We start from the raw sequence: 22699 nt of genomic DNA on the forward strand, positions 1-22699 counted from the left end.
TTTGGGGGTTAATCAGAGGCTCTTTAAATGATGGCAGGTGTGTACTGACTCCTATTTAACATGATTTTGAATGTGATTGCTTAATTCTGAACACAGCTACATCTCCAGTTATAAGAGGGTGTGCACACTTATGTAACCACATTATTTTAGTTTTTTATGTTTACTTCTCCCCCTAAAAGATTTCAGTTTATCAATCGAGTTGTAGTTTATAGGTCACATTAAAGGTGGAAAAAGTTCTGAAATGGTTTCTTTCTCATTATTTGACATCACAGAAACCTGACATTTTAACAGGGGTGTGTAGACTTTTTATATCCACTGTATACAGGTGAAACTCGAAAAATTAGAATATCGTGCAAAAGTTCATTTATTTCAATAATGCAACTGAAAGGTGAAACTAATATATGAGATAGACTCATTACATGCAAAGCAAGATAGTTCAAGCCGTGATTTGTCATAAGTGTGATGATTATGGCTTACAGCTCATGAAAACCCCAAATCCACAATCTCAGATAATTAGAATATTACATGCAATCAATAAAACAAGGATTGTACATAGAACAATATCGGACCTCTGAAAAAGTATAAGCATGCATATGTACTCAGTACTTGGTTTGGGCCCCTTTTGCAGCAATTACTGCCTCAATGCGACGTGGCATGGAAGCTATCAGCCTGTGGCACTGCTGAGGTGTTATGGAAGACCAGGATGCTTCAATAGCAGCCTTCAGCTCTTCTGCATTGTTTGGCCTCATGTCTCTCATCTCTGTCTTGGCAATGCCCCATAGATTCTTTATGGGGTTCAGGTCAGGCAAGTTTCCTGGCCAATCAAGCACAGTAATACCACGGTCATTGAACCAGGTTTTGGTGCTTTTGGCAGTGTGGGCAGGTGCCAAGTCCTGCTGGAAAATGAAGTCAGCATCCCCATAAAGCTCGTCTGCGGAAGGAAGCATGAAGTGCTCCAAAATCTCCTGGTAGATGGCTGTGTTGACCCTGGACTTAATAAAGCACAGTGGACCAACACCAGCAGATGACATGGCTCCCCAAATCAACACAGACTGTGGAAACTTCGCACTGGACTTCAAGCATCTTGCAGTGTGTGCCTCTCCATTCTTCCTCCATACTCTGGGTCCTTGGTTTCCAAATGAGATGCAAAAGTTGCTCTCATCAGAAAAGAGGACTTTGGACCACTGAGCAACAGACCAGGTCTGTGTTTCTTTAGCCCAGGTAAGACGCTTCTGACGTTGTTTGTTGTTCAGGAGCAGCTTGACAAGAGGAATACGACATTTGAAGTCCATGTCCAGGATCCGTCTGTGTGTGGTGGCTCTTGATGCACTGACTCCAGCCTCAGTCCACTCCTTGTGAAAGTCCCCAACACTTTTGAATATCCTTTTCCTGACAATCCTCTCCAGGCTGCGGTCATCCCTGCTGCTTGTGCACGTTTTTCTTCCACACTTTTCCCTGATACAGCACACTGAAACATCCAACTTCTTTTGCAATTACCTTTTGAGGCTTTCCCTCCTAATGGAGGGTGTCAATGATTGATATCTGCACAACTGTCAGGTCAGCAGTCTTTCCCATGATTGTGATTCCTACTGAACCAGACTGAGAGACCATTTAAAGGCTCAGGAACCCTTTGCAGGTGTTATGGCTTAATTAGCTGATTAGAGTGGGACACTTTGAGCCTAGAATATTGCACCTTTTCACAATATTCTAATTTTCTGAGATTGTGGATTTGGGGTTTTCATGAACTGTAAGCCATAATCATCACAATTATGACAAATCACGGCTTGAACTATCTTGCTTTGCATGTAATGAGTCTATCTCATATATTCATTTCACCTTTTAAGTTGCATTACTGAAATAAATGAACTTTTGCACTATATTCTAATTTTTTAAGTTTCATCTGTATGTGTCAAAAAATGCTAAAAAATCTCATGTGTACAGTGTTGCATGACTGTACAATTGTCAATCAAAGTGCGACAGCACTGAAAGCTGCAGAAAAGAGGTGAAAGTGTCCAGTAGTGAAGTAGTTAAACTCAACCAGGTTCTGCCAACATTGTATGTAGAAGAGGTTTGTGTTGTTATGGCCCCAGCAGTTTTTGAATTGTAGGTGGGTCACTAGAGAACATTCATAACTGCAAACCAGACTAACAAGACTAAAAAAAAAAAAAAAAAGTTTGACAGGATCAGAATATTTCCTATTGATTTACAAACTCAAATGATGCAGCAATCAAAATCTTGGCATGGTATGTGTCAAGTTCTTATCTAACCCAAATGTTTTTTTTCTGTAACATAATTGAATTATTTTTGTGTATCTCCCTTTTTTAAAGAGACCCTTAGGACAGACCATTCATTTCTATGACAATCTTTCTATAAGAGTATATGTGCATTAAATGTACTTTAGGCTGGATATTCCTATGTAAAAGACTCCCTTGTAGAGATTGAAAGGTCCCGAGATTTCTTCTGGGTGTCACCATTTTATGTGATGTCAGCAGCCCCAGCAGACTTCAAGTTGTCATTCAAATGACATTTTAGTGTTACTCTGTAGTCCTTCATCAGTAGCTATATGAAAAGGGTGAATGGAGAGGTAGAGGTGCTTGGCCAGCATAGACAGTAATTATACGCTCCCAGAAGAGGAAAGGGTTATGTTGTGCAAGGATGGAGGGACTGTGTGGGGAACTGGATTAAAAGGTCTAATTTCTGAGCTTCAGACAACTTTGCAAATGAATAAAATATGTACCAGTATGTATGGAAATGCTTCAGATAAGCAGTAGTTTCCATTTATATGCATTTTTTTAAAGTTGGTGACAAGGTTTCTTTAAACCATTAAGTGAGCTGGATGTATAGCTAATCATCAGGTCAGAACCATGTTTTCTTTGAAATCTGGTTCACACCAGATGCAGTCCAGTGCTTTTTTTTTTTGCTCTGAATCAAAAATGCATTCACCATGTTTTCCATGTATTCCTAGTTCACACCAGTGCAGTCAGTTCCAGTGCAATAAAAAAGTAGAACATGCTGCATTTTCTTTCTGCACAGAACTGTACTGGAACATAGTAAAACATATCAGAAACGCACCGGGACGGCGTGTGGTATGAAAAATACATCCAGAACGCATACGGAGTGTGGTTTTTGTGGTATGAACTGGTCCTTAACGATTGGAACTTCTGTCAGTTTTCTGTTTGTGAACTGTGTCCCCATTGGAAAGATATTTACTTACTTCCTTTCCTAGATGGCAACAGTTACTTTGTACTTTGCTTCTTCAGCATGTCAGCTGGAATCTGGTATATTTATAAATCAGTCCTGATAAATCCAGATATGTATTTGTAGAAAGAATTACACTTTGAAAGATGGTAATTGTCCTTTTTATATTTTATACCTTTTCACAACTGCCATTCTGCATCTGTAATGTCTTTTTTACATACTGTGTTGTATTTTCTTTGTGTATATTACTTTACTACATGTTAGAACAATAACTGCCCTGACTCTGTCATTATCTGTTATAGCAGCTAAAAAGAAAATATTTGTGGTAAATACATCCACATCTTTTTGGTCAGACTTCAAAGGTGTACTTGGAACTTTAGATAACATCTCAGTAGCTATGCAGCAGCAATTTTATTTTCAAACACAAGACGTTTTTGTATTTGGAGTCTGTTGCCTGTAAAAATTCCTGAATTAACTGCTGCTTTTCAGGAGAAAATACGATGTGCTTCATCATGTTCATTGATTGCATGTATATCAAAGCAGCAATCCTTTAAAACTCGGCTGCTTGGAATTCTACAGCTTGAAATTCGCAGCACCCTACTGTATCAGGACACTATAAACAGGAGAGAACTACTGAAACCTTCCCCTCTCCTGTTCTGTATAACATAGTCAGGTCCATAAATATTGGGACATCGACACAATTCTAACATTTTTGGCTCTCTACACCACCACAATGGATTTGAAATAAAACGAACAAGCTGTGCTTTAACTGCAGACTGCCAGCTTTCATTTGAGGGTATTTACATCCAAATCAGGTGAACGGTGTAGGAATTACAACAGTTTGAATATGTGCCTCCCACTTGGTAAGGGACCAAAAGTAATGGGACAATTGGCTTCCCAGCTGTTCCTTGGCCAGGTGTGTGTTATTCCCTCATTATCCCAATTACAATGAGCAGATAAAAGGTCCAGAGTTCATTTCAAGTGTGCTATTTGCATTTGGAATCTGTTGCTGTCAACTCTCAAGATGAGATCCAAAGAGCTGTCACTATCCGTGAAGCAAGCCATCCAAACAACTGTTTGGAACATTCTTAAAAAGAAGGGACGCCTCGGTGAGCTCAGCAACACCAAAAGACCCGGAAGACCACGGAAAACAACTGTGGTGGATGACCGAAGAATTCTTTCCCTGGTGAAGAAAACACCCTTCACAACAGTTGGCCAGATCAAGAACACTCTCCAGGAGGTAGGTGTATGTGTATCAAAGTCAACAATCAAGAGAAGACTTCACCAGAGTGAATACAGAGGGTTCACCACAAGATGTAAACCATTGGTGAGCCTCAAAAACAGGAAGGCCAGATTAGAGTTTGCCAAATGACATGTAAAAAACCCTTCACAGTTCTGGAACAACATCCTATGGACAGATGAGACCAAGATCAACTTGTACCAGAGTGATGGGAAGAGAAGAGTAAAGAGAAGGAAAGGAACTGCTCATGATCCTAAGCATACCACCTCATCAGTGAAGCATGGTGGTGGTAGTGTCATGGCGTGGGCATGTATGGCTGCCAATGGAACTGGTTCTCTTGTATTTATTGATGATGTGACTGCTGACAAAAGCAGCAGGATGAATTCTGAAGTGTTTCGGGCAATATTATCTGCTCATGTTCAGCCAAATGCTTCAGAACTCATTGGACGCCGCTTCACAGTGCAGATGGACAATGACCCAAAGCATACTGCAAAAGCAACCAAAGAGTTTTTTTAAGGGAAAGAAGTGGAATGTTATGCAATGGCCAAGTCAATCACCTGAATCCGATTGAGCATGCATTTCACTTGCTGAAGACAAAACTGAAGGGAAAATGCCCCAAGAACTAGCAGGAACTGAGGACAGTTGCAGTAGAGGCCTGGCAGAGCATCACCAGGGATGAAACCCAGCATCTGGTGATATCGATGCGTTCCAGACTTCAGGCTGTAATTGACTGCAAAGGATTTGCAACCAAGTATTAAAAAGTGAAAGTTTGATTTATGATTATTATTCTGTCCCATTACTTTTGGTCCCTTAACAAGTGGGAGGCACATATGCAAACTGTTGTAATTCCTACACCGTTCACCTGATTTGGATGTAAATACCCTCAAATTAAAGCTGACAGTCTGCAGTTAGAGCACATTTTGTTCAATTCATTTCAAATCCATTGTGGTGGTGTATAGAGCCAAAAATGTTAGAATTGTGTTGATGTCCCAATATTTATGGACCTGACTGTAGATGTGTGTGGGGTCTTGTAGTCCTCAGAACAATGTAACTGATATGAATGCAGAACAGGGAGCTCACAAGGAGGGGGGATTAAAGTGGCGAAGGCACAAAGCCTGCACTATTCTTCTAAACTGAGAAAACAGATTAGATCCTGAGCCTAATTAAAGCAGAACTTTACCCATAGCAGTTTGATAACAATTAATGCCCTTTAACCTCCCTGGCGGTATGATTATTTCAGATTTTTGGTGCTGAAAGCAGTACCATTTTTTTGCATGGAAATATGTATTTTTTTTATTGTAGGCTGTAATTTTTAGGAAAAACTCACTGAAATCTGTCCAAACAAGAGTCTAGTAAACATCCCGGGTATGATAAAATTTGAAACACAAAATCATAAATTATAATTTAATAAATAATCATAAAAATAATATAAAAATAATAATAAATTTAATTCAATAATATAATCAAACCAAAAACACTGAAATGTGAAATATAGCGCCAAGTTCGCACATTGCTGAGCTCAGTCGCAAAATCGTTTTCAGTTTCTGATGACGAATTTCCCCCACGAATCATTATCACTCAATTCTGTAAGTGGTTCTGATTTACTATCGCTGTTCTCTAGCTGATCTAAACCGCTTTTGACCTAAAGGGACACTTTTTGGACGCCATGGACATTTCTCAGTTTCCAGGCAGAAAGAACAGACAAAATGCAGGCAGGGCTCAGGACAAAGCACTAGGGACAATATGTATGTGAAATAGGTTGAAACAGCAATGTTTTACTGTGTAAAATGAAAAAAAAAAAAAATGACATTTTTTAAAATTTTTAAATTTCCCGCCGCCAGCGGCGGCGGCGCCCGTACGTCCCGACGTCACAGGGACAGGACACAGAAGCCGGATGCTGGCATCGGCCGGGGGAGATGGCCGGGGACGCTGCAGGGGACACATCGTGGGAGCGCAGGGTAAGGTAAGTGAAGAACACATGCCGGAGCAGTGCCGCATGGTATTCCCGAGTGTAGCTCGGGGTTACCGCTTTTGGTACTGAAATGTTACCCCGAGCTACACTCGGGAATACCGCCAAGGAGGTTAAAGCGGAGGTCCACCCAAAATGGGAAGTGCTGTTTTAAAGACTGGTCCCCTGTTCCCCATTAAGGATTGGCACCTTGGGGGAGCGTGTACCTGAAATTGACAGGTACCCGCTCCCACTTCTGCTGCGATCGCCTGGGTGATTGGAAGCGGAAGATGTCTGCAACCCCCCCTAAAGTGCAGCACTACTCACGCATGTGCAGTGGGCACCTGATTGTGAAGCCACAAGCTGTCACAACCGTGTGCCCGCACTGAAAATGTAAAGATGCCGGGAACACAGGGCGGCCAATGAACCAGGCTGCGGGGGGATGACGCGGGATTGAGGGACAGGTAAGTGGCTGTTTTTTAAAAAGTCAGCAGCTACGGTTTTTGTAGGTGCTTACTTTTTATTTTTTTCACAGTGTGACCGGAACTCCGCTTTAACAAAAGAATATCCATTCCACATTATTAATTATGCTACCTAAATTTGTGTTTGCTATAAATTGCCTCCGGAATTACTTCTGTTTCTTCTTGCTTGAGGCTGTCATTTTGTTGAAGCCCAGAGCAGCCATTTCCTTGTTGGAAACTCTCCCCCTCTCCTTGGTCTAAAAAACTATTACTTTCTATAATTAAAATTATTACATTTCCAGCCTTGATTGTATGTCTTGGCTTAGCTAGAAAGGAAGACTGACAGAAGCCTAGTGCTGAAGCTCACAGGATGCCAATGAGGGAAAAAGAGAGAATTCGGGAGATAAGATACGACACTATCCTTGTCCTTTCACATGGTATAGTGGATCCACTTGCTCAGTGGGGCATCTCTCCACTCATCACTGCTGAGCAAGCGAATTACAGGTCTGTGTCCGCTCCACTGCTGCAGAGCAGACACAGAGCTGCTCGCTTTCCTCAATGGGCGGTCGGATGAAAACGGACTGCCTTTTCGTTTCCATCTGATCTGACAGACGAAAAGGGAATTGGATCCCCATCTGTCTCTTGTTGGCGTATCATATTGGATTTTGGCGGGTGTAAACGGACGCGTGTCCGTTTACACATGCCGCTACATAGAGGAAAATGGAAGTTACAATCAAGTCCACTTGAAAAATAGGAAGGTGGACCCAGTTCGAAAGTCCATGTTAAAGGGACATGTCTTTTTTTTCTCCCTGGCAGCAGAGTTTGTCCTGTCACCTCTCTTGCTATTTTTTTCTTGCTCCCTAATCTGTGTTCCCTCTGCACAGATTGTCATTTCTGTTGCTTTCTTCCCCCTTCAGCAGCAGTAAGGCTCCATGAACATTAGCGATATTTTTTTTAAAGCTCCTAGAAGCTGGTAATGTTCTGGCGGGGGTCTGTCCCCCCTGTCAGAACACAATAGCACAGCAGGGGAGATCGCTGTATTAACATTGGATAGTTAGTACAGTGGCTCTTCCTGAGCTGCCAGTTTTTTTGTTTTTTTTTGTTCAGACGGCTTAGTTGAACAAAAAAAAAAACGGGTAGTGTGTACCAGACTTTAGGCAGAAGTCATTTCTGATAAGACATTACTAGGACTAAACTTGAACCAGCAAAGAAAATGTTTTAGTTTTGTAGTCTTTTAATATTGCTTAGCAGCTATGTAGTACAAAGGTCTCCTTGTAAATCCTGAAACGTATGCATGAGCTCAGGCTGTGTGTTGTAAGGCACTGCATTTGTTGTGGGTTTTATAATGTCATGAGGTTAATGGGCTGTGCCCTTATATTCTGAGTACTCTAACTTATTGTAGAAAAGGATATAATGAATTTAGGAAGATCCAATGGGGTCAAAGTCATGCAAGAACGGAACCTAATAGACTTCTGTACTGAACCCCAGCACATTTATAATGAATACTTCTTAGGTGGAGTTCAGGCATTTAGCAGCTTCAAGCCAGTAACTGACCTCTGAGAGAGTATCAATAAATTTCATAATTCCAAGTCTGCTGAGGTAGATCAAACTGCTGTCATCCCTTTGTCTCTCAGATACGTAAAAATCTCATTAAAAAACAGCAGTTTTTCTTTTATGCCTGCAAATCTGCCTGTGGGTAATCTGGGAAAATGGAGGCCATCATGTTGCCTTTTTTCATCTTTTGCTCCTTGTACTTAGTAATGATGGTAACTTTCACTTGTCATATATGTTCCTCTGCGGTACTTAAAGTGGAACTTGCCTATCTATTTACTAATGCTTGCAGCATAAAGATTAAAAATAGTTCATGTTGATTTAGAGAGTGAAGTATATTTACTTGTATTAAACTTAATTTTGTTACATTTCTTCTGTTACTTCCTGGTTTTCATGCCTAGACAAATCATGTCATATATCCCAGGAGTCTTCAGGAGGGAGCTCAGCCTATGCCTGAGCTAAGGGCAGATGGATTCCAGGAAGCAGATGCATGATTTGCATCACCCGACACCTGGGACATGCAGTTCCAGGTGCCGGGCAGGTGTTTTTTCTCCTTGTTTATCCCTACTGCAGGCAAGCAGCAGGCTTCCTTTTTTGTCATTTTTTTTTTACATCAGAAACCTGACATTTTAACAGGTGTATAGACTTTATATCCACTCTAGGTGGCATGCAGGGTCTTTTAGACCCTGGATGTTTCAATATAGAGAATCTCTCTATAATGTTTTTGGAGGATTGTGTAACCATCATGATTTTTTATACATGTGCAGAAAATGCAAAAAGGGCTTTGGCAGCAAAAGGGATAAAGGATACATTCACCTTCAGGAACATGTCTTTAGGGTGAAATATGTACCATTTTCCTGCTCCTGCAGTGGCTCGGCGATCCGCTGCCTCTGTGTGACAGCAGTATGGGTAGAAGTTCCTCATACCAACTGTCACTTTTTTTTAAAAGAGCGTGGCTGTGCAGGGCTCCACCCATATTGCAAAATCATTCATTCACAGAGTTCTGTGAATTAACTGTGAGAACCGTCATCCTTTGCGGATGTCAGCTTGTAGTTCTCAGTGAACTACTATGGCACTGTCGAGTGCTCTGGTAGTTAATTGATTCTTCTTGTCAGTGTGAAACTGCCTGCCTTTACGATGCATATGCAGACAGACTACAGTGACAGTCTGCAGGAGTCCTGCATGGCACAAGTGATCTTCTGAGTGCTGGTGCATTGCTTTACAGGCTCCTAGAAAAAAAAAAAATCCATTTTTTTTTTTTAAAGGTTAACTTATCCTTTAACAGGGAGACACTAGAGGTTGATTTGGCTTTTCAGCATGCACTTGTACTGAGCACCCAAGTGTTGCTGTGTGTGAGGGTAACCTGAGAGAATAACTTTTTTTTTTTTCCCCTCTCTCATTGGGGCCGGCACCTTATTTACTCGCTCAGCAGGTACGCTGAGACTTGAGCGTTTAGAGAGCCTGACACTCCCCTTTCCTGATGAGCACCCAATTGGTGCTCATCACGCTGCAAGGTCGCTCCCCTCCCTGCTAGTCCCTGGGTGCAGAGCTGGAGACAGGCAGGGAGGGGAGGAGGAGATAAACTTTTAATGTTTTTAACATTGTGCTGGTTAAGTCGCCATAAAGCACCTCAGACTTAAATATGGCTTTGGTTAGAATTTTTTCTTTTCATCAGGACAAACATTGTCATGAGGTTCAAGTAGATTAGGACCCTGATTTAGTCCCTTGGACAATAGTTTTCTGAAAAACAAATTCCACACTTCTGAGGAAGTAAATGCTACAGGAATCATCTGCCCTTACTCAAAATGGCCACTGCCAGAAATGCTAGGAGCTATTTTTCAAAGTAATTTCTTATTATTATTACTATTACTTCTTATTAGTATTGGGATTTGTCTTGTTTTCCTTACAGAAAGTGGTGTGTAGTCCACATACAGTGGTGAAGAAACCATTTCAAGCAGTGCTCTGCTATTTGCATCTATCCTTCCATCCTGGTAACAAATGGGGCTTATTCTCATTTAAGAGCCCTAGGAAACAGTCGCTTATATTACAGATGAATGGGCCCCAACCATATGTGCCGGCATAGGAATGTACTGCATTTTATATATGACATTCATTTTTTGTCTCATATAGGCCTAGAGGCATGCCTCTCTTTTTGACGCATACTGTGCTTGCTGCATTGCATACATGTGATATTTTATATCTATAGTATAATTTTTTGATACTCCCTGCTTGGGATATAACCATTTTGGTAGTAGCATATGTCTACATATTTACAACATGTTACATGGTATACCTATGGTATAATTTTTGCATACACCTCCTGTGGGAAGTGTTCACCTATGCGCCAGTGCTACAAAGACTTTAGACTCTAGTAGTCACTGTCTTCGTTGCACATGTATTTAGACCGGTCTTGGTGTCATTTTAAATGGTTTTAGGTCTGTGTGTATTGTCTCATACTGAGGTGATGGTAAACCAGGGCGATTGCCCAAATGTCAAATTTGTATATGTAATAAAGCATAATTTTTGGAAATTTTTCTGAGTATCACATTCTGTTCATAATGTAGCCACTTTCTCTGTGAATTTCTTTTCACAACCCCCCCCTTTTTTTGCATGTCTTTTTTGGCTACTGAATGGAGGCCATCTACTGGGTGATATGGTAATTTATTTTTCAACCTCTAAATAACTATCTTTAACTCAAGTAGATTGGGACCCTGATTTAGTCCCTTGGACAATAGTTTTCTGAAAAACAAATTCCACACTTCTGAGGAAGTAAATGCTACAGGAATCATCTGCCCTTACTCAAAATGGCCACTGCCAGAAATGCTAGGAGCTATTTTTCAAAGTAATTTCTCAGCAAACGAAAGCATGAAGACATGGATGGATGGAGGAGTTTGCTTTGAATATTAAAAAAGAATTAAATAGTATTTTTGGTTTGTGGTGCTTAGATGAGTGGCATTCCACCTTAAGCAGCTCAAGTTTTCTTCATATGCTGTTTACTTATTTCTGCCAACAAGGAATACATTTTCATTTTTTTTAAAAGAACTTTTTATAGGGCTTTGATAAAGTTAAAGGAGATTGTGCTCTCCCTTGTCCAATTGAATTGCATCATTCCTCCAGCCAGAAAGGAATTTGATTTTACAGATAGCATTATTGCATTTTTCTTGTTCAAACTTACACTTGCAAAATAAAAGTTGGTTTGCTAGGGATAACCCATGCGCTTTTCCCAAATGTCTATTTTTTTTTAAATACTTTATCTTTAAGTACATGTTGAAACCTATGTTACATGGACAAGATCTTGTTGAGGTAATTACACTGTGAATAGAGAATACCAAAATGCAAATCCTGGCAGATACAAGACCACGAAAGTCTTTTCAATCCAGTGTAATAGGCAAACAGTCCCTGGAGAATTGTACTTTATTTCCCAATTGTCCAGGGGAATGTACTTTCAAACATAGCTCAGAGCGTACCTGGACTTCATTGAACCCCTACTTGTTTGTTTAAGGTGTTACTAAACCCACAACAGTAAAATCAGTCTGTATATGCAGTAAAGCATGCGTGTTATACTCGCTGTGGATCCTTCGCACTGGGTAAAATGCTGTTTGATCCTGTCTCCTCTGATCCTCCCCTTCCAGTGTCCACACTGACAGTGAGGTTACCATAGTTTACATAGTTTAGACAGGCTTAATAATTAGTCTTCCTGCCATCTCCTGGCACTATCTGTACTACGCCTTATGCTTGAAGCATCTGAAAGAATTTGTTATTGGAAAGATTTGAAATGAAAAAGAAGTTGGTTAAAGGAAAAGAAAAACAACTTTTCTTTCTGGCATTATATACATGAGGCCCAGTGCCTGTGGTGCTGTCTCAGTGTAGATAGCAGAACCTTTCCTGTGTGAATGGTCATATGTGTGGCTTAGTGTAATAGGTTTTGATGCTGGCCTCATTCATACTGGTGCTTGCACCTGTTCTATGTGCAGGAGGTGTTTGTTGCCTGCATCCGCCCCAAGCTGCGTGCAGACAGCCTATGGAAGTTAATGCAGAAGCAGCAGCTGCATGGATACAGCCGCATGTCAAAATGGGATAACCGTGCAGGAGCAAGTGCACGGCCTCAAACACATACACACTAGGGATGCATCGAAATTTCAGCCACCAAAACATACCGGCCGAAAATAGCCCAATCGCCATTTTGCTGATAGGAAAAATTTAGCGGATACAGGTGCCGATACAGGAGTACTGTGTACTGCAGATGTGAGGGGGGTGCGTGGAGAGAGGCAGGAGAGGAGCAGTGTAAACACTGGCTGTCACTGTATGCCAGTGCCAGTTTTTAAATGTAAATAACAGCTTTTTTTTTTCTCCTCCAGCTCACAGAGTGAGCTGTCACTTCCCCCCAGCTAAAAGAAACCGTTTCCTTTTAGTTTATTTCTTGAGATTTCCCAGAGACCGTTTCCTTTAGCTCTGGGTAAGGTGACCGCTAATTCTCTGAGCTATAAAAAGCCAGTAATTACATTTAAAAACCGGCACTGATCAATAGTGACAGCCAGTGAGGGAGCCTCTCTGTATACACTGCTGTATAAAAAAAAAAAAAATTATATATATATATATATATAAAAAAAAAAAAGCCTCCCCACATATGCAGACATTTTGGTTTGGTTTTCGGCCACATGCATTCTGAATTTTCAGTATCGGTTTCGGCACCAGAATTTTCATTTCGGTGCACAGTGTGTAAGTTGATTAGGAAATTCACATTACAGTTGATAGACTTTGCAATTTTCTGCAGATTTTATTAATGTGCAGAAATATTCTAGAGTTTTACCTGTTTCTACTTTAAATCTCTCTTATGTGATCAGGAAATGAACTTTTCATTATCTGCACATTGTTTGTATTCACATTTTCTGTTCATTCTTCTTTAGGTGTATGTGAATTAGCACAAACCGGGAGGTCACATTTAGCTGAATCTCAATGACAGAGCTATTAATGCAAGCCTTTTAATTTATTTTTCAGGGACACTTTGAAATACAAATGCAGTTTTTGAGCACAGACCTTGTCACACAGCCAATATATTGTGACATTTGTACTGAACTAGGTTCAAAATTTTCATGTTTTGTTCAGTTGTTTTTGTAGTACTAAAGTATACAATAGCATGAAAATGTTTAACAGTTATCTATAAACCAGAGGAAGACATATTTTCTACTTTTGCCTTGGCACACACATTCAGTTTTTCTTTCATTCAACCAAGCGGGCTGAACAAAAATCAGATCACTGTATTAACTAAGCAATGTTAGTGCAGCGATCTCTCCCGCTGTGCCTAACCAGTGCTTGCAGCCATTGGCCACAAGTGCTGATCGGATGCTGGTGTTCCAGCAAATCTCTTCAACAAAAGCCGGTCCTTAAACAGGCTTCTGTCAGAAGGACAGCTGTACACATGGTCTGAATATCGGCTGGTTCCTGCTGAACAGACCGACATTCGGACTGTACCCAGCTTTATTCTGTTGGTTAATCACCTGAGATCTCCTGTGTTGTAGTACTGAAAACAAAGGATGAGATTAGGGCAGGTAAACTATGTGCTTAGTTCCTCCAATTCTGAAGGTTTTAGAGCATCATGAAGGTGACTTGTGCATATCTGCTCCATTGGGCCTTGTCATACCAGCTCATTAGAAGATCTGTGTTAGTGCAGTGTGTTCAATTTTAACAAAACACAGGACCCGGTTTAGATGCGTTTACATGTTTGTTTGCTTTTTTTTCCCTCCCTGTAAATATGCGACACGTGTCAGAAAGCCCACTAATTTAAATGCATATTGCAGTTTTAGCACTTACGCAGTGCTTTACCATTGACTGTGTGTTTTTGTTTGTTTATTTTTTTAAATAACTGCACTAAAGGAAGAGCTAGCAGCATTTTCCAAAACACAATACAATACACTAACATGAAGAACGTCATCAAATATAATGCAAACTATTTTCCCTGCAGTTTTGGAGTGATCTGAACAAGCATTTTAGTGTAGTTACATTGCAGTGGTGTGAAGGTGCTCTTAGCAGCCTATCTTTTTGTCTACCAGTTGTGCTCAACCTGTCCCCTGCATCGAAGCAAAAGTAGTTGGTCTTCATGCAATTTTCATCACTACTCTAGATTTCAGGTGGGAAAATGGATCCATGTTGTAATTATATGTGACTATAGAGGAATCATTGTGGTAAAGCTTTTTGCAGATTGATACTCCTTACTCTGAGATCTCCAACCTTTCTCAGCTTGTGATCTGCATTTCCATGTTACGTGTGGTGGTGAGTCATCTTAAACATGACAAATATGTTTTTTCTTTTTAATTGGTAAATTATTTGAAGGCATAATATAAATATGGCACCATTGTTGGCTATAATTAATGTTTTGATCAATGCCTAATGCAGAAATTGTTTAAACAGGTTCTGAAAGCTAATAAAAAAGATTCACATCAGAGGTAACCAAGAGCTGTTTGTAAGTGGCTGTTAGCTGACTGCACAAGTACTCAAAACATAGAAAATCTCTGGTTATTATCTCTAGCACAGTAAACAAAACGAGCCCATTTAGTGGTTTGGGTTATGGAAACTTTTTTTTTTTTTATAAAAGAACAATCCAACAAATAATTTCTGACATGTTTTTGTTTCTTTCTTTCTAGGCGCCATGGACAGGTAACAGAGACCTTCACTCAGTTTCAGCAGTAGGCTGTCATCAGCAAAATGACTGAGTGCTTTCTGCCTCCCACCAGTAGCCCCAGCGAACATCGCAGGGCAGAGCATGGCGGGGGATTGGCTCGTACACCTAGCTCTGAAGAAATTAGCCCTACTAAATTCCCAGGTCTTTATCGCACTGGAGAACCCTCGCCTCCCCATGACAACCTCCATGAGCCTCCTGACATAGTCTCTGATGATGAGAAGGATCATGGCAAGAAGAAAGGAAAGTTTAAAAAGAAGGAGAAAAGAAGTGAGTTCTAATATGTCTCTAGCTTGTCACCATGACCACTGAAGAACACACGAAATTATGGACAGCGTGAAAAAGGGCTATGACCTCTGCCAGGCTTTAAAACCAAATAGTTTACAACTCCTTTACAGATAATGTGCCTGTGCCCTTCCAGCTGAAGGTGCTGGTTCCTCAGGCAGTTTTGTCCTCTGCTCAGTATAAAAACACTGCAGAAAAAAGGGGATGCTGCCCTTCAGAGTAAAAGCTGACATATATATGTATTTATCTTGTAAGAAAGGCAAGGATCCCAGACCTCTGCCCTCCAATGTGTTTCATTCAGTGATAAGCTTAAAGTCATACTAAAAGCTTTTTTTTTTTTTTTATAACAAATACATCATATTTACCTGTTCTATTTAGTGGTTTTACAAAGGACAGCCCCAATCCTCCTCTTCTCAGGTCCCCCAGGCGCTCCTGGCCCCTCCCTCCTGTCGGGTGTCCCCACAGCCTCTGCCCTCCAATGTGTTTCATTCAATGATGAGCTTAAAGTGATGCTAAAAGCTTTTTTTTTTTTTTTTAATAACAAACACATTATAATTACATGTTCTCTGCGGTGGTTTTGCAAAGAGCAGTCTGGATCCTCCACTTCTCTGGTCCCATCAGGTGCTCCTGGCCCCTTCCTTATGTTGGGTGCCCCCACAACAAGCAGATTACTATGGGGGCAGCCTCTGCTCCGTGTATCCATTCATTCACAAAGCCGTAGCTTGGCCCCACCCCTCTCTTCTCACTAGCTGTGATTGACAGCAGCGGGAGCCAATGGCTCCCACTGCTGTCTCAGCCAATGAGAAGAGGGAGTCCCGGAATAGCCGAGACTCCAGTGCACATCACTGGATTGAGAGGGGGCTTAAATAAGTATTAGAGGCACTGGGGGTGCTGCTGCACAGAGAAGGTTTTTTACCTTCATGTAAAGAATGCATGGAGGTAAAAAAACCTTGAGCCTTTAAAACCACTTTAATTGTAGAGTAACTCTTTAACTTCTGTCTGTTTTGGGGACGTTTCCCCTTGATGAAACAGACGTAAGAAAATCTCCTTGACATTTTCCAAAAATAAAAATGCTTTGCTACTCTGCCCAAGCCTAAATAAAGTTGTCTAGAGTTCTAGTTCAGGACACTGATTTCCATTGATCATACTGCAGGTAACAGCATGCTAAAACATAGAATTAGGATCATGTTCCAGTATGATGCAAAGGTTGATGTAGAGATCCACAAAAACATTTAATGGAAATCAAATGAAAGGGTTTATGAAAATGCAATATTTGCTGCCTACATTTTTATTTTGTGGTTCTACAGACTGATGTGTCTGTTTTACCGTCAAGAAGGAGCAAGCAAGGAATTTGGGATTAGCTGTCACAGTGTCTGCTGGAGAGCATTTCCATATGAACTTCTACTTCCGGTCACCTAAGCAGTCGGAGCAGAAGCGGTTACCTGTCAAAATGAGGTACCTTCTCCCCCTCCCCCCCAAAAAGTGCCATTTGGGGAAGGGGAGGAAACCTTAAAGTGGAACTTCCCTTTTTGGGTGAAGCTCTGCTTTAAATGCAAAATAAGGTTTTACTGTAACCACGGTAATTGGCAGATCTTTGTTGACATATATGGGTAGAGTTACTAAAACTGGAGTCCTCAGAATCTGGTGCAGCTGTGCATGGCAGCCAATCAGCTTCTAACCTCAGCTTGTTCAGTTAAGCTTTGGCAATAAAACCTAGAAGCTCTTTGGTTTCTATGAAGAGTTGCACTAGATTTTACTCTCTTCAGTTTAGTAAATAACCCCCACACTGTCATTATAATACATGTGAATTGGCTCACTGCTTTTCCTGATGGGGTTTCTCTTTATAAAACACTGTGACCAATCAGATAATTGTAGAAATAAGACCTTCTCAAATGCAGGGCAGATTCTATTGGCATCAAGAAATATGAGTCTGCAGTGAAGATTGCTAACCTCCTTGCACTGCATTGTACAAAACCGATGTGGAGATTATTTTTTTTTCTCAGCAAATGTGTAGTTACAGTTCTAAGCCTATGAGTATTGGACTATGCTACTTATACCATTCATGTGCACACATTTTATTAAAAAAACAGGTTAACTGTATTTGTTGCAACTGCAAAAATATTTCAGTCTATGAAATATGCATTGCTACTATGCCTGCAGCTCAACACAAATAGAGTAGCAAAGACAAAAATAAATTGGCTGCTGGAGGGAAACCTCATGTAAAGGGATGGGTAGAATGAGGCCGACTTCTCCCAAAATATGTGGCAATGTCTACCCGCACTAAACCATACATCATTTTTGTTCCCATTCTGTCAATGACTCATAAGTATTACAGGTATTTTGGGAAGAACACATGGGTCAAGACCGTTTTCATGTCCCCATTCTTCTATATATTCTTTATTCGTATGGGATTATTGATTCTAACCATGAGCAGTGTTTCTTTTCCTCCTTGTGACATGCTGTATTGAGCTGGAATGTTTCCTATAGTGAACAGGAATTATAGCTGATGCCATAATCAGAGGTGTACATGGGGTGTAGTCTGCTTGAGGCTGCTTGGCCTTATTTTTAATGGCTGATTCATTACTTGGGATGACAGCTTATAATACCCTTTACTTATCACTCACATATTTAAAGGTTTGAGATGACAAGCCTTTTTGTCTTTTTTAGACTTTGCAGTGTAGACTGCATTGTTTTGGTCATTCACTGCTCCCAGGCATTCCCAGTTATTGTTGAGCACTCTCTCTTCTCCCTTGCAGCCACCACTGGCTAACACAGGGGATCATGTGAGCAGGCAGGAGCGGGCTGATAATAGGTAAGTACAGCGGGTAAAATAAGTATTGAACACGTCACCATTTTTCTCTGTAAATATATTTGTAAAGGTGCTATTGACATGAAATTTACACAATGTGTCGGTAACAAGCCCTGCAATTCATACATACAAAGAAACCAAAACAAATCAGTTCATAAATTAAGTTATGTCTAATAAAATAGAATGACACCGGGAAAAAGTATTGAACACACGAACTGAAAATTATTTCATTCTTTGTACAAAATCCTTTGTTGGTAATGACAGCTGCAAGATGCCTCCTGTATGGAGAAACTAGTCGCATGCATTGCTCAGGTGTGATTTTGGCCCATTCTTCCACACAAAGTTTTCAAAACTTGAAGGTTCCGTGGGCTTCTTCTATGAACTCTGATCTTTAGTTCTCTCCGTGGATTTTCTATTGGATTCAAGTCAGGTGATTGGCTGGACCATTCTAGCAGCTTAATTACCTTTCTATGAAACCAATTGAGTTTCCTTGGCTTTGTGTTTGGGATAATTGTCTGGCTGAATTTTCCACCCTCGTTTCATCTTCATCATCCTGGTACATGGCAGGCAGCAGAAGTTTATCAAGAATGTCTTTTTTCCATTTATTCTTCCTTCAATGATATGAAGCTTGCCAGTACCACATGCTGAAAAACAGCCCCACACCATGATGTTCCCATCTCCAAACTTCATTGTTGGTATGGTGTTTTTAGGGTGATATGCAGTGCCATTTGACCTCCAAACAGGAGGTGTATTATGGCATCCTAAGAGTTAAATTTTGGTCTCATCTGACCAGACTATATTTTCCCAGTATTTCACAGATTTGTCTAAATGTTGTGCTGCAAGCTTTAAATGAGCTTCAACATGCTTTTTCTTCAGCAATGGAGTCTTGCAATGGAGTCTTGCATAGTGAGTGTGCATACAGGTCATGGCGTTGGAGTGCATGACTTATTGTTGCAATAACTGTACCTGCTAATTCCAGGTCTTTTTGAAGTTCTCCACAAGGTTCATTGGCTCTTGGACAACTCTTCTGAATCTTTTCATTCCTCTGTCAGAAAACCTGTGTGGAGCACCTGCTCGTGGCTGGTTTATGGTGAAATGATGTGCTTTCCACTTCTGGATTATGGCCCCAACAGTCCTCACTGGAGCATTCAGCAGTTTAGAAATTCTTCTATAACCATTGCCATCAATATGTTTTGCAGCAATAAGGTTGCGAAGGTCATGAGAGCTCTTTGCTTTTACCCACCATGAGATGTTTCTTGTGTGACACCTTGGTAATCAGACATTTTTTTTTTTTTTATAGGCCATCAGTTGGGACTAAACCAGCTGATATTAATTTGCACTGACAAGGTATTGCTTTCTAATTACTGATAGATTTAAGTTGGTGTCTTGGCTTTCCATGCCTTTTTGCACCTCCCTTTGTTCATGTGTTCGATAATTTTTTTTTCCCTGTGTCATTCCATCTTTTTATACATAACTTATATTCTGAACTTATTTGTTCTGGTTTCTTTGTATGGATTGCATGGGTGGTTACTGACATATGGTGAAAATTTCATCTCAATAGCTCCTTTAGAAATATATTTACTGAGAAAAATGTTGACTTGTTGAATATTTTTTTTACCCGAGATAGGTATAGATATATAAGGTGTGTGTTATTTTTTTAAGATGTGTTCGGTGATTACTTGAATGAGAGCTGGTTTGTGTTATTAATAAAGTAGTCACGTAGCTGAATATAAATATGGGCCTCTGCAGACTTAAGGGGATTCCCTAAATGACACCACAGAACATTCACTTGAAGAGTGATTATAAGTCCTGAGAAACTGAATGAAAAGAATATCAACCTCAACATTTTAGTATACTTTAAAAATGTTTTTAATTTTCTTAAATCTTAAAATTTCACTTATAAAAAATTACCCAGTTATCCTGCCATAAAGGGCTTTATTCAGACATTTCATGTTTTTAGGTGACAACTGTGCTCCTGCCTCCTCTTGTGCTCTCCTGGAAGAGATTACTGTCGGCTGTCTAAACACACTTTACACATGCATGGTCTACTGTTGCCACTACTGGAAGGCTGGTCTTGACTAGTGATTGCAGTTCGTGTTGGAGTGCATTTATGTAGTCAGGAAATGGCTAAAAGAGGCCAGAGGAGATTGATTATGATACAGTGTAAGCCAGCTAGGGTTTACATCTACTTTCAAATCTCTTAATGTTTTCCACCAATTAGATTTGCACATTCCAACTGAATATTTAAACCATAAATCCCTAAAGATAATCTCCAGGAAGAGGATTTTATTTTCTAAGCTTAAGAATAAAGACTCTCAATGAGATGTCATGATGTTTTTCCACTTGTATGCCTCTGGAGGTTTGATGCATCCTGGTGTTTTATGTGTTTGGAGCCTCTGTTTAGTCCTAATTGTGAACCTATTATCTATATTCAAAGGTTCTGCTTTTTACTCATTAGATCCCGCCTGTTTGTAACAGCAGGATGGCACCATAATTGTTTTTGAGCCCCAAAGTCAGTGACATAACAATGCAAAAAAAGTCATCATTTTTATCAACCCTTTTAATTGCTAATGTAAAAAGCAAATTTCATTTGAATTCCTCTATGATTAATTGCTCTAATGGATATATAGTGGTTTTGTACATAATTTCATTATTGTGCTAATTTTTTATAAAAGGCTCCCAGTTTACTTTGATGAAAAAAGAACAGTTTACTAAGCTTAGTGACTTTCAGCAGTGATTTTTCTTTTTATTGGAGGGTTTAGTTAGAGGTTTTAATCAGGCAAATTGTGCTTCCATGCAAGCAGTTCTGCTCTGCTGTCCCTAGCTAACCTAAAAGGCTTTGGCAATCCTTTCTCATGTAATGCATCGTGTCTGTGTGCGCACTTAAAAAAAAAATAAAGAATACAATTGATTCCAAACATTAAAGTTTCCTTAGTGTAAGTGTTTGACCTTGTTCAAAATTAAAACCTGTGCTCTATTCCAGCGGAAGGTTATGCTGCCTTCCAGGAGGACAGCTCTGGCGATGAAGCAGAAAGCCCGTCCAAAATGAAGAGATCCAAGGGGATCCATGTATTTAAGAAACCTAGCTTTTCCAAGAAGAAGGAGAAAGACTTTAAAATAAAGGAAAAGCCTAAAGAGGAGAAGCACAAAGAAGACAAGCACAAAGAGAAGAAGTCCAAGGACCTGACCGCTGCCGATGTGGTCAAACAGTGGAAGGAGAAAAAGAAAAAAAAGAAACCCACGACAGAGCCAGAGCTGCCACCTGTAGATGTGCCCAGGCTGAGGCCAGTGTTTGGAATCCCACTGGCTGAAGCTGCAGAAAGGACCATGATGTGTGATGGGATCCGACTACCGGCAGTGTTCCGAGAGTGCATTGATTTCATCGAGCAACATGGCATGAAATGTGAAGGCATCTACAGAGTGTCAGGTATGGTCAGCTAATGACTGTGCTTGTTGGTGACTTTCTAAAGGGTCCATACCACTAGCAGATGTTTTTTAAGATCAAAAGTAGATGTGCTCACTTTAACACAGGATAAACATTGTGTTTTTTCTCTTTCTCTCTTTTTTTTTTTTTTTACGCCATAGCTATGTTAAATTACGGGCTTAACATCTTCTGGATCTTCTAGATGTATACAGCTTTCAACCTAGTGGTATTAGAGCTGACTTTTGTTGTCTATATTTGCTTTAGTTGTCTTGAAATTAGTATTACTTAAAAAGAGAAGTTCGACAATAAAGAAAACAAACATCCATACTCACCTAGGTGGATGCAGCATCGATTCGATTTAATACTGTCTGATACAGAGCTTCTTGTGCTGATGATCTCTGATGTGATGTAAACCTATAAATAAATAAAAAAATGCGCTCTGTCATTCACCACAGCAGGGGAAGGGTTTATCTCCATTTATATCACAAGGCACTAAAGATCAGTCAGTGCTGTCAGACTGTATGATCTTCTGGTGCAATGTGTTTACTAGCAGCCAGTAGATCTTTCAAACAGCCCTGACAGCGCACAGTGTTTTCTGAACTAGTTTCTCAGCCAAACAAGAGAAAACAAATAGCATGGGTCCTCCTATTTAGGACAATAGCAGGTCTGGGGTGGAGTTGCAGCCATCACAAACAGACACAATCGTTTTACTATACTTCTTTTAACTGATTGATGAGTGGGAGGGTCTGCCAGCTATGATCACTTGATCAGTCCCAAAAGTTGTATTATAGAGACTGAAACTGTCCTCTAAAAGTGTATTTAGTGTATCTCTGATGGCTTATTCACATGGGTGCTCAGCCCTGTAGATATTGAAGAGCTGTTTGTTTATATTTATGCTCTTTCACTGAGCTGCATGCAGGCAGCCCATATAAGTGAATAGACACTAATCAGCTTTACAGTCTCACCTGCACAGCATAGGTATGGAGGGACGGGGGCACAGAGCCTGTACATGTGGGTCCACGTATCCATTTTGCATACCTGTCAAATTCTGCTGTACAGGTAAGTCCACACAGCCAATGCGTGTCCATTTACTGCACGCAACTCAGC

At 40.4% G+C, this 22699-nt stretch overlaps 1 protein-coding gene across 1 annotated transcript in view; it reads left to right on the forward strand.

Moving 5' to 3' along the window:
- The window catches only part of RALBP1 (ralA binding protein 1), a 65624-nt gene that overhangs the window by 9198 nt on the left and 33727 nt on the right, over positions 1–22699 (forward strand). The window contains exons 2-3 of the mRNA XM_089671002.1: positions 15040–15344; positions 21152–21595. Of these exons, the coding sequence (XP_089527128.1) occupies positions 15101–15344; positions 21152–21595 (688 nt within the window). The 5' untranslated portion in view covers positions 15040–15100. The remainder of the gene's footprint in view (positions 1–15039; positions 15345–21151; positions 21596–22699) is intronic.

The sequence above is a fragment of the Staurois parvus genome, unplaced genomic scaffold (assembly GCF_062004578.1).
Source record: "Staurois parvus isolate SC_StPar_1 unplaced genomic scaffold, SC_StPar_1.0 ptg000097l, whole genome shotgun sequence".
Taxonomy (NCBI): domain Eukaryota; kingdom Metazoa; phylum Chordata; class Amphibia; order Anura; family Ranidae; genus Staurois; species Staurois parvus.